At 45.3% G+C, this 14,390-nt stretch overlaps 1 protein-coding gene across 2 annotated transcripts; it reads right to left on the minus strand.

Moving 5' to 3' along the window:
- Window positions 1-6,652: 6,652 nt before the first annotated feature.
- ACTC1 (actin, alpha, cardiac muscle 1) lies at window positions 6,653-12,519 on the minus strand. 2 transcript variants are annotated; one of them, XM_025389862.1, is made up of 7 exons: window positions 11,882-12,519; window positions 11,083-11,233; window positions 9,649-9,973; window positions 8,814-8,975; window positions 8,492-8,683; window positions 7,536-7,717; window positions 6,653-6,978 (listed from the first exon to the last, which is right to left on the minus strand). In XM_025389862.1, the coding sequence occupies exons 2-7, from the start codon at window positions 11,209-11,211 to the stop codon at window positions 6,835-6,837; spliced, it is 1,134 nt and encodes a 377-aa protein (XP_025245647.1). In that variant the 5' UTR covers window positions 11,212-11,233; window positions 11,882-12,519; the 3' UTR covers window positions 6,653-6,834. The 2 variants fall into 2 exon arrangements, with proteins under 2 accessions (XP_025245647.1, XP_025245648.1); XM_025389863.1 differs by lacking the exon at window positions 11,882-12,519 and having other exon boundaries at window positions 9,649-9,844; window positions 11,083-11,211.
- Window positions 12,520-14,390: the final 1,871 nt, after the last annotated feature.

Genomic DNA, 14,390 nt, shown 5'->3' on the forward strand with positions numbered 1-14,390 from the left:
GTAGCAGCTCCATGTTCTTATTTCTCTTGGCAACTTTTTGCCTTCTTTGCTTTCTCAACCCATCTTGGCCACCATCTGCTATGTGTCAGTTCCAGAGACCACAAAGAACTAACAGCACCACCTGTGCTTCTTAGTTCCAGCTAAAGAGAGAAAAAAATGTCTGATTGGTTGCTGGTGCTTAGCTATACAAGTCCTCATGTCAGACATATTCCCCTCTGGTTCCATTAGTCCTGGGGCCATTCATGAAACAAACTTGTTTGCCTAGGGCCATTCCTTCAGGAGGAGTTACATGAGTAAATCTGTGTGGGAGAGATGGGTACAGTTCATTTATAATGGGGAACTGAAGAGATAGAGAATTCAGAATGCCTGCTATTCCTGATGGTTTTGCAGTTCTAAATTCCCATTTCCTATGAAGTCTAACTCTATATCCTCAGATTTTAGGAGTTCCTCTATATCTCTTTAATAAACTCCTTTCCTAACTTAACTCCCTAGTTTGAGGAGAGTTCTGTTCCTCGAGACTGAGAGCATTGACCAGGATCTAGAGCCAAAGAACATGAAACCCAAATCCCTAAAAACACAGAAGAAATTCCATGAGGCAGAGGCATGGCACAAAGCCAGGGAGTTGAGTGGGAGTAGGAGTGGGTACAGTGTTTCTCCCTAAGTGCCTGCTTCTGTACAGATCCGGCTGGCAGGAAAAGGAGTTAGTTGGAAGTCTTGGCTTGTGGAATCAAATTCTCTCATGTCAACTTATTTAGACAATAGTGAATCTACTTGTCCATCTATGCTGATTCCATAGATACAAAGGGAAAAGAGGAAAGGCCAGACTCTTGAATGTGGATGAGAAGGGGATGGGGAGAATAATGGGAGTTGAAGAGCAAAGAAAAACAGCGGGCAAATCCTTTTCGCATGGCCATCAGCCCAACCCTCTGTTCATTGTTCTCACCTGTATTATGTGTGGGAGCACACACTCACATGCACACACATAGCTGCTACTCCTCCTGCTCACACTATGACTCTCTCTAATTTGTCTTCAGGTCTCCAAGAAAGAGACTTTGTGTTCCTCTTTGCCTTCCTTCACATCCTGTTATAAATGCCCTTTAATGATTTTCTCCCGACTCAGCTTTCTATTCCTTCATGTTTCCTATTCATTTTTCCTATTCTCAAGAGAAACTCAATATAGAGAAACCATAACAATGTGATTTGAAGAGACTTCTGTAGCCCACCTCTGCCCCTCACCATCACCTCCCAACCCAGTCTCCAAAGTTCATGCTAAAAAGAGGGAAATGGGGAAGGAAGGAGAGTTAACTAGTTGAAATAATTCAGCTTGTACTGGGCATGGTGCTGAGTGTCTTAAGCACATTTTGTTCCATTCTCATGACGACTCTGAGAACATGATTTTAATTAGCTCTTCTTTCCTGAAGAAGCTAGGTGATTTAAAGACCACTCAACTCATCAGTGGCAGAACTAGGATTTAAACTCAAATCTTTTTGACCCAATGCCCATGCAACATCAATCCTTTGGGCAATCTAATAAGAAACTATATGTAGAAAACTTTTGTTAAATTATGCTTGTGTTCTGGCAGGGAGATCTGTTCGAGCATTCCCTTGGGAACATAGTTTAGGTAACAGATTGCTTAATTGGCACAGTCTGCTCTTTTAAGGATGCAGGTAAACGATGGATGATATGGTTTGGATGTGTGTCCCCACCAAATCTTATGTTGAATTGTAATCCCTAATGTTGGAGGGCCTGGTGGGAGGTGATTTGATCATGGAGGCAAATTTCTCATGAATGGTTTGGCACCATTCCCTTGGTACTGTCCTCACGTTAGTAACTGAGTTCTCATGAGATCTGGTCATTTAAAAGTGTGTGGCCCCTCCCTGCCCCTAGCTCCTGCTCCCACCATGTGAGATGCCTCACTCCCCTTTTGCCTTCTGTCATGATTGGAAGCTTCCTGAGGCCTCCTCAGAAGCAGAAGCTACTATGCTTCTTTTACAGTCTGCAGAACCATGAGTCAATCAAGCATCTTTTCTTTATAAACTACCCAGTCTCAGGTATTTCTTTATAACAATGTGAGAATGGACTAATATAACAGGTAAGTTTCAATTTGTAACTGGAGTGATAGGGAGAATGTCCCAGATGGCCAGCATTTGGTGGAAGACACTGGAAAAGAAGTCTAACGTGTATATCCTAGAGTTCAAGAGACCTTAGGAGAATACTATTTTGCCTAAGGCAGATTTGCTCTTAAATTTCTTACATGATGCCTGTTTTACCATATCCTGACCTCCATGATGCCTCCAGGCCACTTGCAGTAATAGTTCCAAAGTCATCTTCCTGTGTTAAACACTTACCCTGTTGACCCAATTCCTTGCTTACAGTTGACTCTAGAGTTTGCATCTCATCTACTATTTAAGCCCTCTTTTAATTCCGCTTTACTTCAGCCTTCCCTTGGGGTCGTTTTCTTTCTGTCTCCTCTCTTTAGTCCTGACTTCCATGGAAGTTACAGTAAAACAATGCAGGAAAATAAGCAGACAATGATGCTGAAGGACATGCAGGCCACTCCTGCTTAACTCTCAGCTGACCCAGCTCCCCTTCACTTCCAGCCTCAACCAGGGAGGGAAGGCAGCCCAGAACCACAAGAACTCAGAGAACTATAGTTGAAATGAAGCTCCTTATCCTCCGAGTCAACCTTTCTTGCATCTATTGCACCCAGGGCTAATGAATGAACTTCAAAGAATGGCTCCTAACATCAAGTTCATCAGTGACCAGAGGTGTACTTTTGCAACCTCCCCAGGAGCTTTGTTTTGGATGTCTTCCTACCATGAGTTTGGTTACCATAGCAACAGCCAGAGAAGCTCTGCTTGGAAGAGAGATTTCTTGTATAATGAGCCTGGAAGACCTTAAGGTGAACATAGACAACTTTTGCTGTTTTAGGCCTAAAAGACCCAATTTTTTTTCCTTCCCTATTAGTTACTGGTATATATTTATAGCATTTGTATCACATTAACCATAAAATGAATCTGACTTATTATTTCCTTTTAAAAATCCAGATAGTCTGATTGTATAGAGATCACTGGGTTCCTGAGTCCTGAGGCCACACTGGAATATATTATCCAAAAACTCTCAGTCTTGTCTCCTAGTTTTGTTTGCATGAAGTCATTGCTCTTCTCAAGTCCTTCTCAGGACCTGCCAAATCAAAACTCCTGAGCTGGAAGGTGGGAGCCATCCAACAATCAGTTCTTCCCCTATAAGCCACCAGAATTTTCTCCTCCTCTAGCTCATTGGGTATGGCGTTTGCACTATTTTGTCCTCTTCCTTTGGAGAATCAGCCCTCCCCTGATAAATAGTTATTGATCAACCCCTGTGGTAAGAATGGTATGACTCGGTTCCTGAGACTGACCAGGCTCAGCCTCTTTCCTGGGGCTTCTGCCAGTACTATATGGGAAGGTATTCTTTTGTCTCAGAGGCTGCTAAGCTGGTAAATCCTATATCACCTATAGGATGGTGGAGAAATCGTATATTAGTCTGCCAAGGCTGCCATAACAGAATACCATAGACTGGGTGGCCATATTAGTCTGTTTTCATGCTGCTAATAAAGACATACCTGAGAGTGGGCAATTTATAAGGGAAAGAGGTTTAATTGACTCACAGTTCAGCATGGCTGGGGAGGTCTCAGGAAACTTACAATCATGGTGGAAGTGGAAGCAAACACATCCTTCTCTATGTGATGGCCAGAAGGAGAAGTGCCGAGAAAAAGGGGGAAAAGCCCCTTATGAAGCTATCAGATCTCATGAGCACTCACTCACTATCATGAGAATAGCATGAGGGTAACCGCCCCCATGATTCAATTACCTCCCACTGGGTCCCTCCACGATATGTGGGGATTATGGGAACCACAATTCAAGATGAGATTTGGGTGAGGACACAACCAAACCATATCAGTGGCTTAAAAAAACAGACATTTACTTCTCACAGTTCTGGGGGCTGGATGTCTAAGATCAAGGTGTCAGCAAGCTTCTTTCCTCAGCTTACAGATGGGTCCACTTCTGGCTCTGCCCTCACGTGGCTTTTCCTCTGTGCTCTCACTCTTGGTGTCTCTTCTCCCTCTTAGAAGAACACCAGTCCTACTGGATTACGGCCCCACACTTATGACTTCATTTAACCTTCATCACTTTCTTAAGGCCTTGTCTGCAAATACAGTCATATTGGGAGTTAGGGCTTCATATGAGTTTTGAGGGAACACAATTCAGACCATAATAAATTCTATGGGAGAACTGGAAAGAAAGGTGGAGACCCAGTCACATTGTTCACATTGTATCTCTGAATACAATAAGTCAGCCCTACCCCTCGCAATATTTTATTTTCTTCAGTAATATTTCTTTTCTCTCCACTGTACTCGCTTAAATATTTAAACACATTTACATAATGGCCATTGTTTAGTCAAAATAAGTGAAGAAATGGTGTTTGGAGGTATTAGAAACTACAAACAATACTTTATTATAAATTAAGAAATATAATTTGTATAGTTCTTTGTTTATTGCACTTTATCCAAAGACATAGGCACTGTCCACATCTTAGTTATTGTGTACATATGAAGATTACCTTAAGCAGACGCTTTTGTCTTAGTACCTTCCTTAAGCACAATTTTTAAGATTCAATTGTTCTAATACTTTATACCCTATAATCAAGCAGAGATGAGAAGACCTCAGAATTCAACAAGAATCTGGGTGCTTACCTCTTCTGATACAAATATCAGAAGCTGATTCTCAAAGCTTCTACTTTTACATAGAAGTAAAAATATCCACTCCATTTCTAATCACAAATGGAAAGAACCAGAGGTGATACCCCAGCCAATCATCTACAGTTAAAGCATTAATACTGTGTTCAGAGGATACAATTCATAATATTTATGCACTCAATTGCACAGAGAGGAAAGAGACACAAAAACTAGTGAAATCATACCTCCCCATGCATGGCTTGTAAGCCAATTCATCTGTGCTATAGAGATACAATGGGGTGGCAGGGGCGGGGAGCGGATCTACAATAATGTTTACACCTTATCTAAAGAAATACAGTCATATTGTATTTGTAACATAATGCCAACAAATTAATGTATTGTTTAGCCTTTATTGCATAGAAGGCCTTCCCTTTGCACATGCTACATACGGAACTCTAAACTCTAAGCTTTTTAATCACAGAAAGTGTGCTCTCATCCATCTTTGTGTCTCCTGCCCTTAATACTATGCCCAACCCAGAATCAGGGATCAAAAGATATTTTTGGTATGAAAGGGTATAAAGACACACATATGACCTTGAATGACAGTGGCAATGTGTTACAATTTATTAAAGATGTCTGCTGAGTCCAGAGTACTGCAAATATTGAACCCAAATTCTCAAAAGGCATGTGATAGAATGGGGTTACCCTTGATAAACTGTAACTAAAGTTAGAAAGATTATTTTAGAGACACCATCAGGGTAGATGTCAGAAAATCCGAGTTCCTGTCTTGCATATTCCACCAATAAAGTTTATAACATTGCACCAGTTGCTTAATCTCTGTGTCTTGAATCCTCATCAATAAAGCTCAATTAAGTTCATTCAAACATTTGTGTGAATGCTAACAATTCACTGGCAATTAATTTGAAAACAAAAATCTGTAAGGCTTCTGCAATCTAGTTGAAATCTACCTTTCCCAATGGATTTTCTAAAATTCATCAGCACCTACCAGCCTGTCCCATGTCTTATATCCTGGCTTCTGCCACACTTCCTTCTGCTGAGATGTTCTCTCTGCTCTTCTCACCTCCCGAATTCCTGACCATTCTTTAAGACCCAGACCCACATACATCTCCTTAAAGCCTCCAGGCCCACACGCACTAGGGGATTATGTGTAGGTGTGTGAACTCCTTGAGGATGGAACACATTCAATTCTTTTCAACGCTGCCCCTAGCAGCCTTCCCACCATACACGGAGCAAAGCAAATACTGTGGCTCTCGCCTCCCCTTGTTCCCTCAGGACCTCGCAGCCTTCAGTTCACTCAACCCAAGATCTCAAGTTTTCAAAGAAATGAAGAGATTGAAGGCTTCTGTCTCGCAAGTTAGTCACTGATGAGGCAGAAGTGTTTGGCTCCTGCTTCCTCACGTTTGTTTTGCACACACACAATGGTCTTGATACATTTAGTGGGTATTTGCAATGGGACGTGGCTGGCCCAACTGTCAGCCAACCTTCATGTTTTTCATAGCCCCCAGGAAGTCAATTGAAGAGTTCAAAGAATTGAGAAGTTAAGCCAATTTACTTAAAATAATGTTTGACTTTCTCTGTCAATATATATGTGTATTTTCTGCAAGGTTACAAAAACTGGAACATACATTAAAACAACAATTTTCAGTGGCATCTGCGGCAACTAATTCTAGAGAATTGTCTTATTCAATAGCTTTTCTTACTTATATGGAACTAAACCTTAATCTGCTTTTCAGGTATGAAATATATTCACGATTCTGTCTCAAAATATGAAATCAAAAGTTAGTATTATAACTCCCAGCTGTCATATTAATTCATCTGGATGAATTTTGTGGTACTGAACTCTGACAATGCTCAGTGTGTCAAAGCAAACACCTGCCCCGTCCCATGCCTACCCCAAAAACAAATGAGAGGCCTTTATAGGTTGCAAGTCCTGGTCTGGTTTATTTATAAAGCAATAAATATTAGAAGCACAAACAAATTGCACGTGTGTAAACAAACTGTACAATGATTGATGAAAGATGAGGGAAGGTGGTTCGGAAGACTCCAAGAAGCATAATAGCATCATCCTGACTGGAAGGTAGATAGACAGAGAAGGCACCTTAGAAGCATTTGCGGTGGACAATGGAAGGGCCTGCCTCATCGTACTCTTGCTTGCTAATCCACATCTGCTGGAAGGTGGACAGAGAGGCCAGGATGGAGCCCCCAATCCAGACAGAGTATTTACGCTCAGGGGGAGCAATAATCTGCAGAAAGAAAACAAAAACTTCCAGTGAACTCTGAAGTTCCAAGCAAGGGAGCAAATAACATGTTGGGAGGGTTCACAGAAAAAAAACATTAGATACTAATTCGCTATAATGTGGGATATGTCATACCACAAAATAATGTGGCCAATCAAGTTATATGAACTCACCTCTATTTCATCATTTCTATTATTAAAGATATATTCTATTATTAAAATGGAATTTCTCCACTTATCTAGAGTATGATTTGGCAACAAGCTAAATATATAGTGGAGGCTAACCCAAAAGTTGGGGCTTTAAAAATGTATTCAAAGATTTTGTTGCGTGTGTGTGTGTCTTTTTTGGTCAAAGATTTATTTTTATTCACTGCTTAAAAGCATTTTGGAAGTTACCTATCTTGGGAAAAGTGCTAAGAAAATCAGAAAAAGTGGTAGAAAAAGTAATACGTAAAGTTTGTAGGAGACAGGAAACTGAGTATGAGGGGAAAAGGAATTAGGAACGTAATTCTGCTTAGAATACCAAGACTTGCCTTGGATCTCCCACTCACAAAAGTTCTTTACCTTAATCTTCATGGTGCTAGGAGCCAGGGCAGTGATTTCCTTCTGCATACGATCAGCAATACCAGGGTACATAGTGGTGCCTCCAGATAAGACATTGTTGGCATACAGGTCCTTGCGGATATCAATGTCACACTTCATGATGCTATTGTAAGTTGTTTCATGGATGCCAGCAGATTCCATACCTAGGAACAAGTCACACACACACACACACACACACACACACACACATCACAGTGCATTCGGGTCAAGGTAGGGGGAAGAGAACAGGACTTCTTTGTGTGGGTGAGCTGTCACCATTTGTCTCTGAAACATATGTTGCCCTATAAGACACACTGCAGGGTGCAATGGGTGCCTCACAGTTAATCCACAATACAATGCCAAGAAAGGAGCAACTGTGCTTAGCACCTGTTTCGTGTAAACACCTCCTGAAACTATCAGATGTATGCAGATGTATTGGAAAAGGAAAAGATACACGTTTAAACTAAAATGAATGTGATTTTATGGACTTAAATCAGATCCTGACAAAGTTCCTCGTGGCAAGCATTGCTTAGGAAGGATATTTGTTGACATACCAGTGTCCAGTTATTAATATGAGTAGGAATGTTATTGCATTTAATGATGAGTAACTTGGAAAATCCAGCTACTTGGTAATGAAACTTACTGGAATAAGTCAGCTCTTGTGAAATAGCCCTTTTCCTGCAGATATGTGATATTCAGTTACTACTCTGTGTCATCCTTTATTTTGAGATGAACTCAGTGTGTCATCCTTTATATCACTAGAGCAGAACATAGACTTTCCCTTTAATGAGCCATCAGGACTTGAGGTTGAGCTGTGTGGGAGTCCAAACTTTGACTTCTTTTAACTCAAGAGCTTCTTGAGCCTTCTAGATTTCACTCTGGGAGACCCTAAGATTTCCAGGGAAAATCGTGCCTCTGCACCAGACCCTACAACTCACCAATGAAGGAGGGCTGGAAGAGCGTCTCAGGACAGCGGAAGCGCTCATTGCCGATAGTGATGACTTGGCCATCAGGCAGTTCATAGCTCTTCTCCAGGGAGGAGGAAGAGGCAGCTGTGGCCATCTCATTCTCAAAATCCAGGGCGACATAGCACAGCTTCTCCTTAATGTCACGGACAATTTCACGTTCAGCTGCAGAAATAAAGAGTATCACAGTCATGCTCTGCAGCAAGAAGTCAATTGTCGGGAGGTAGGTGGATTCAGTGAGGGAGGAAGAATCCTCAGACCCACACTGTGGCAGATGAGACACACACACACTCACCAGTGGTGACAAAGGAGTAGCCACGCTCAGTGAGGATCTTCATGAGGTAGTCAGTGAGGTCCCGACCAGCCAGATCCAGACGCATGATGGCATGGGGCAAAGCGTAGCCCTCGTAGATGGGGACATTGTGAGTTACACCATCCCCAGAGTCCAGAACAATGCCTGCCCAGGGAAGCAGACAAGAACAAGGTAAATTCCTGAGGACAACACCACTGCTTTAGCCATGGCAAAGCCTGCTTCCAATCTTGGCTAAGAGATGCTAGCAATGGACATTGATCCAGATGAAATTAGATTCCTTACACACAAAGAATAAAAATGAGCATCATGGATACTAAATCTGAAGAAAACTGCAGCTCATCCTTTTAACTATTATAGTAGAAAAAATTCCCGGGGACACTTTGAAATGACCATCCTTCTTATTAGCCATGAGCACATTATGTAAGCACCCAAGTGTGTTTTTCTTTGCTCCTATTGAACTTACATGTTTCTCTCTCTTTTGACTCAGACCCCATAGGGAATGTATTCTCCTTGGGGATGCTTGCCCAGGTGATATGATGGTTTAAACACATAACAATGACTGCTACACTCCAAGTTGCTACATTGCGCTGAGCCTTAAATAAGGGAAGGACCTAACTCCACAAGCTATCAGCTCCCACAGTAAGTGTGCTCTGAATCTAACCTCAGGGCACTATTGTTGCCTCTCTCTTAGCACAGACCTTGCTAGGGAATGGGAGGAAAGGAATTATCCCTTTTTCAACTGGGGGATCTGATTCATAGCAAGGTCCGTGACTTGGGAATGTGATTAGTCAATAACTGTCCCCAGAGCCCTGCATACCTGTGGTGCGGCCAGAAGCATACAGGGATAGCACTGCCTGGATGGCCACGTACATGGCAGGGACATTGAAGGTCTCAAACATGATCTGAGTCATCTTCTCCCGGTTGGCCTTGGGGTTCAGCGGGGCCTCTGTGAGCAGGGTGGGGTGCTCCTCGGGAGCCACCCGGAGCTCGTTGTAGAAGGTGTGGTGCCAGATCTTCTCCATGTCGTCCCAGTTGGTGATGATACCGTGCTCAATGGGGTACTTCAGGGTCAGGATGCCTCGCTTGCTCTGGGCTTCATCACCTACATAGGAGTCCTTCTGACCCATACCCACCATAACTCCCTATGAGAAGGAAAAATTGAGAAAATCATGCGCTCGCCATGTCAAGAATATAATCAGTGTCTTGTCCATTTATATCTAACTGCCCAAGTCAAGGAACATATTTAAATACCAGAAATAATAAGCAATAGGATTTTATCCCAATTTAGAAGAATTATTTAAAAATCAGTCTTTTACCTTCTCCCCACTCCCCCAAAGATGTATAATTCTATTGTTGAGAATAGAACTCAGGAGAGAATGAAGCTATTTCACTGAAGAAGCAGAGCCTCACCTCACCTTAAAAATATCATATGCCTTCATTAAATTATTAAGCTCATCACCCATGTCAACTGGGATATAGATGACTGCATTTTGGAATGACTGAATTAATGACACATTGTATTTCTCCTAAGAAAAAGATTTTGACATTCAAGTGAACACATAATGATGGGCTGCTTATGCCATCCTCACTCCAACAGTGAAATTCAGCCTGTCCAGAGCTGTCCTGGAGTCATTCGCCAGCTCCGAGAACTAAGCTCTCCTTGGCAGCCTGTCTGGCCAGGCATGTGACAAACCCAGAGAGCATGGCATTTCTTTTAATAAACGAGGTGGTATGTCGCTATCACCATGGCACTTGCTGCCTCTGTCATGCCTGGCTTCTAAAAATGCAGCAGCCAGGAGGGAGATAGATTACACCTTTGGGGAACCCTGTAAACTGGCTGCGAACAGGAGAGAGGAATGTGGATTGGGTCCTGGTCGGTTGGGAGAGGTTATATTGTTAGAAGTTTTAAACAGGACTGAAAAGAGAGGACAAGGAAGAAAATGAAGTGTATAAGGCAGAGGAGACACTAAGGACTCAAAGTCCAAAAGGCCGTAAGTGGAGAGAAAGTGGTGGCCTTCACACCCGGGAGTGCCACCCTTTGAGAGGCCTCTGCCACTCAGGTGTACATTTCTCAGTATGTTGGGGTTTGGGGGGGTATTGCTTTTGCCTTGGCTTGGATTTGAAGTGGATCCGCCTTTTCTAAATTGGGCCTAAAGAGTTCATCGAACAAGAGGGTCAGGTGAGAGCCATTTCCTAGATCGCTGGACTGAAGGGGTCACGAGTGGGACTGGGGGCTCCGCGGGAAGTTTACCTGGTGCCGCGGGCGGCCCACGATGGACGGGAAGACAGCGCGGGGCGCGTCATCGCCCGCAAAGCCGGCCTTCACCAGCCCAGAGCCGTTGTCGCACACCAGGGCGGTGGTCTCCTCGTCGTCACACATCTTGGCACAGCTTCAGGGGGTTCTGCAGGTTGAGGAGGAGAGGCGGACCACGCTCAGCTGCCTGTGCAGCTGGCCTTCTCCGCACCCAGAGGAGGGGACAGAGTAGAAGGGGGTTTGTGGGGACTGGACAGGGGGTTGGGCGGGGAACACTCCTGCCACCTCCCTTCCCCTCGAGTCAAAAAAGGGAGGGAAGAAGCCGCGGAAGAGTCTGGGGACAGAGAAGGCCAGAGGAATCTACCCAGGCTCCCTGGCCAGGAGTTCCACCTAGGGTGCCAGGTGCAAGGAGGGACCCATGAAACCCAGCCCCTTAGTCCTCCCCAGCCCTTTAACTTTCTTCCTTTTCACCAACTGGGAGCACGATCTCCAGCCCTGTCCGTATCGCCATGCCTGTGCCCCAGATGGAGGGGAAAGCACGACCCTTGGGGAGCCACAAAATTCCCCTTCTTAGAGCCCCTGCGAGGTCCTGCGAGGACCGACGCCCAGGACAAAATAAGCTAGAACCAAATAAAAAAGTGTGGGCTTAAAAAAAAAAAGGCAGTCGTAGAGCGGCAGGAGCCGGGGCGCTGGCTGAGGGCCGGCCGGGCGGGCCAGGTGGCGGCGCGGGGCTGGGGTCCGGCGCGGCCCGCGGACCTGGCGAGAAGTGAGCGCGCAAGGCCGGGCGCTGACTCACCGTCGGCGGGGCGGGTCGGCTCGGCTCGGCTCGGCTCGGGCGGCGGCGGGCTCTGGGTGGCTGGCTCCAGGAGGGCCGCTTTATAGAACGCTGATGGACAGGGTCAGTTGGAGCAGCCGGGGGCAGGAGTGGGGGGCCCGGTCTGCCACCTTGCCTTATTTGGTCCCCTTCGCACCCGCTAGGACTGCCGAGGCCATTCATGGAGCCAAGGGCAGGGGAGAGGATCAGCCAGGGGGCCCCCAGACCATGTAAGGAAGGGGAGGGGGCAGCCAGGGGGATGGCCAAATAGGGAGCTGGGGAGGGGCAGGCGATGAAGGGTAGGGGGCAGGGGAAGACTGAGTGACGCCAGCCCACCCCTCCCCCTTTCTGGGGTGGGGGTGCTCCCTGGATGGGCTGTGGATTCGGTCCTCCGCAGCCCGGCCAGCCTTGGGGACAATAAGCCACATGCAGTGGGAAGGCTTGGCGCCCTGCCCTCTGCTGAGGGGTCCTGACAGCTGGGCCAGGGCAGCAGGGGAGCAACAGCGGCTTCTCATCTTCCAGGGCTGCCAGGAGCACAAAGGACACCACAGCAGCACATCTGAGTGGCTGCAAAAGGGGCACCCGGGACAGGGCATCCTTCTCGTCTATTCCCCACCAGCCTGGATGGCTTTACTCAGAGAGCTAGGGCTGGGCTCATCTAGGTCAGAAAGCTGAGATTAACCAAGGCCACCCCAGTTCCAGCCCATGCATGGATCAGGGTCTGGCCAGGGAAGAGGCAGAAAAGGGTTTCTGTGAGAGCTTGACCAAGTCTTCCTGGAGAAAGGGCAGGTTTACCCTAGCCCAATTATTGGGTAGCCCTCATCCATGCTGCGGGAGTCTTGCTCAAACTCAGACTCTGGTCTTCAGGTCAGAAAAGGATCCCCTGCTGCCAAAGTGAATAAAGGAACAAATGCCAAAAATAGCTTGCTCACCTGATGGTGGGGAGATGAGCATCTTTCAACTGGGGGCAGAGGCCTTCATTCCAGGTGGAGACAAGACTGAAAAGGCAAATACTTTGATGGAGAACATAGCAGCAACTTAAACTGAGAATACACCAATCCTTGCCACTCAAAGTGCAGCCTGTGGACAAGCAGTATTGTCATAACCCGGAAATGAGCTAGCAATGCAGTCTCAAGCGCCATCCCAATCCGCTTTTCAGCAAGATCCTCATTTGCTTGGTGTGTACATTAAAGTGTGAGAAGCATTGGCGTAAATGACAGATATCAACTCCTCTGTGGAAAACAGATTTTGCAGGATCTTGAAGTTTTGAGAAGGAAAAAGAAAAATGGCATGAAATAAGGAGAGGGGGAAGGAAGAGGGAGATGTAAGAAGGACACAGATCACTAGTTTGCCCTGGGGTGCCCTGCATTCTCAGTTCTTGACTGGCGCTTTGATTTTTAATGCTTGTGTTTTTCCTCCAGTTCACACCAGTTAAAAATAGAAAACTGGGCACTGGCATCTCTCTCTAGAGTGGTCTTGGGTTGATAATGCTGAGGAGGCCTGCTGATTAGATACTTGTCCCGACTGGGGAATGCTGGGCCCTCCCCTCTGAACTCCCCAACCATGTTTGGGTTGGTCTGGAGAAGAAACGCCAGGGCAGCTGTGTGGTGGGGCTGGGTAGGAGGCCTGGCTGAGATTACTCCGTGCAGCACAGCAGGCATTTTACAGTAAAAATGTTTATCGACAGGATGCCAAGAGTAGAACTGCCTCCTCTCATGAAAATGTAGAAAAACCAAGGAAAAGGAAAAATGGGACTGGTGTCAGTCAGACAGACCTGGGCTCAAATGCTGCCTCTATCACTTACTACTTACTATCTGTTTGGTCTTGAGCAAGACACTTAACCTTCCCAAGCCCCAAGTTTCCCTCTCAAAAGCGATACCCTAACACTTCCTGCAGAGGTGATTGTGTATTGTAATAATTAGAAACAAATGCTGTATGTGAGATGGAAGATACAAAGCAAATTGTATGCGTAATAATGATACTTTTGGAGGCAGTAGTAGCTCTGCCTTTTAAAGAATCAGGTTGATTTCATTCTTCATTGACTCAGCAAATCTTTGCAGGATGAGAACTGTACTAGTTAAGGATTCAGTGATAAATAAAACAGAACAGGACCCATCCTCCGTGGCAATTACAGCAAGGTCAGACAGCTAAGGCACAAACTGGGAAGGAAAAAGAGGTATCAGCAGGATAGTCACAAAAAGGGAAGGGGAGTCTGAAAGAGTTTCCAAGAAAGGCTTCCTGAGGAATGTTGTTCGTTTTTTAAAAGTAGAGCAGAACTGAAGTTTATAAACATTTGTGTGAGAAAAAGAGTTTCTACATGGGAACGGCTGATGAGAGAGTCCCACTTTCACTGCTATAGGTGCAAGCACTCTCAGGAATGGAAAACCATGGTTATTGACCTCAGTCCTTCACACGGGCTTCCGGGGCCTAGGAGGCCACTTCCAGCTCCCTCATCTCAGGCCCAGTGGCTCTAGTGGGAGGCGGGTAGAAC

The sequence above is a fragment of the Theropithecus gelada genome, chromosome 7a, assembly GCF_003255815.1.
Source record: "Theropithecus gelada isolate Dixy chromosome 7a, Tgel_1.0, whole genome shotgun sequence".
Lineage (NCBI taxonomy): Eukaryota > Metazoa > Chordata > Mammalia > Primates > Cercopithecidae > Theropithecus > Theropithecus gelada.

Bases quoted from the DNA above. Each gene is read 5' to 3' on its own strand.
- ACTC1 (XM_025389862.1), bottom strand. From the start codon at position 11,211: ATGTGTGACGACGAGGAGACCACCGCCCTGGTGTGCGACAACGGCTCT. The intron at 9,974-11,082 runs GTAAACTTCCCG...TCCTTCTCATAG, and splicing joins TGGGCCGCCCGCGGCACCAG to GGAGTTATGGTGGGTATGGG. The intron at 8,684-8,813 runs GTGAGTGTGTGT...TTATTTCTGCAG, and splicing joins CTACTCCTTTGTCACCACTG to CTGAACGTGAAATTGTCCGT.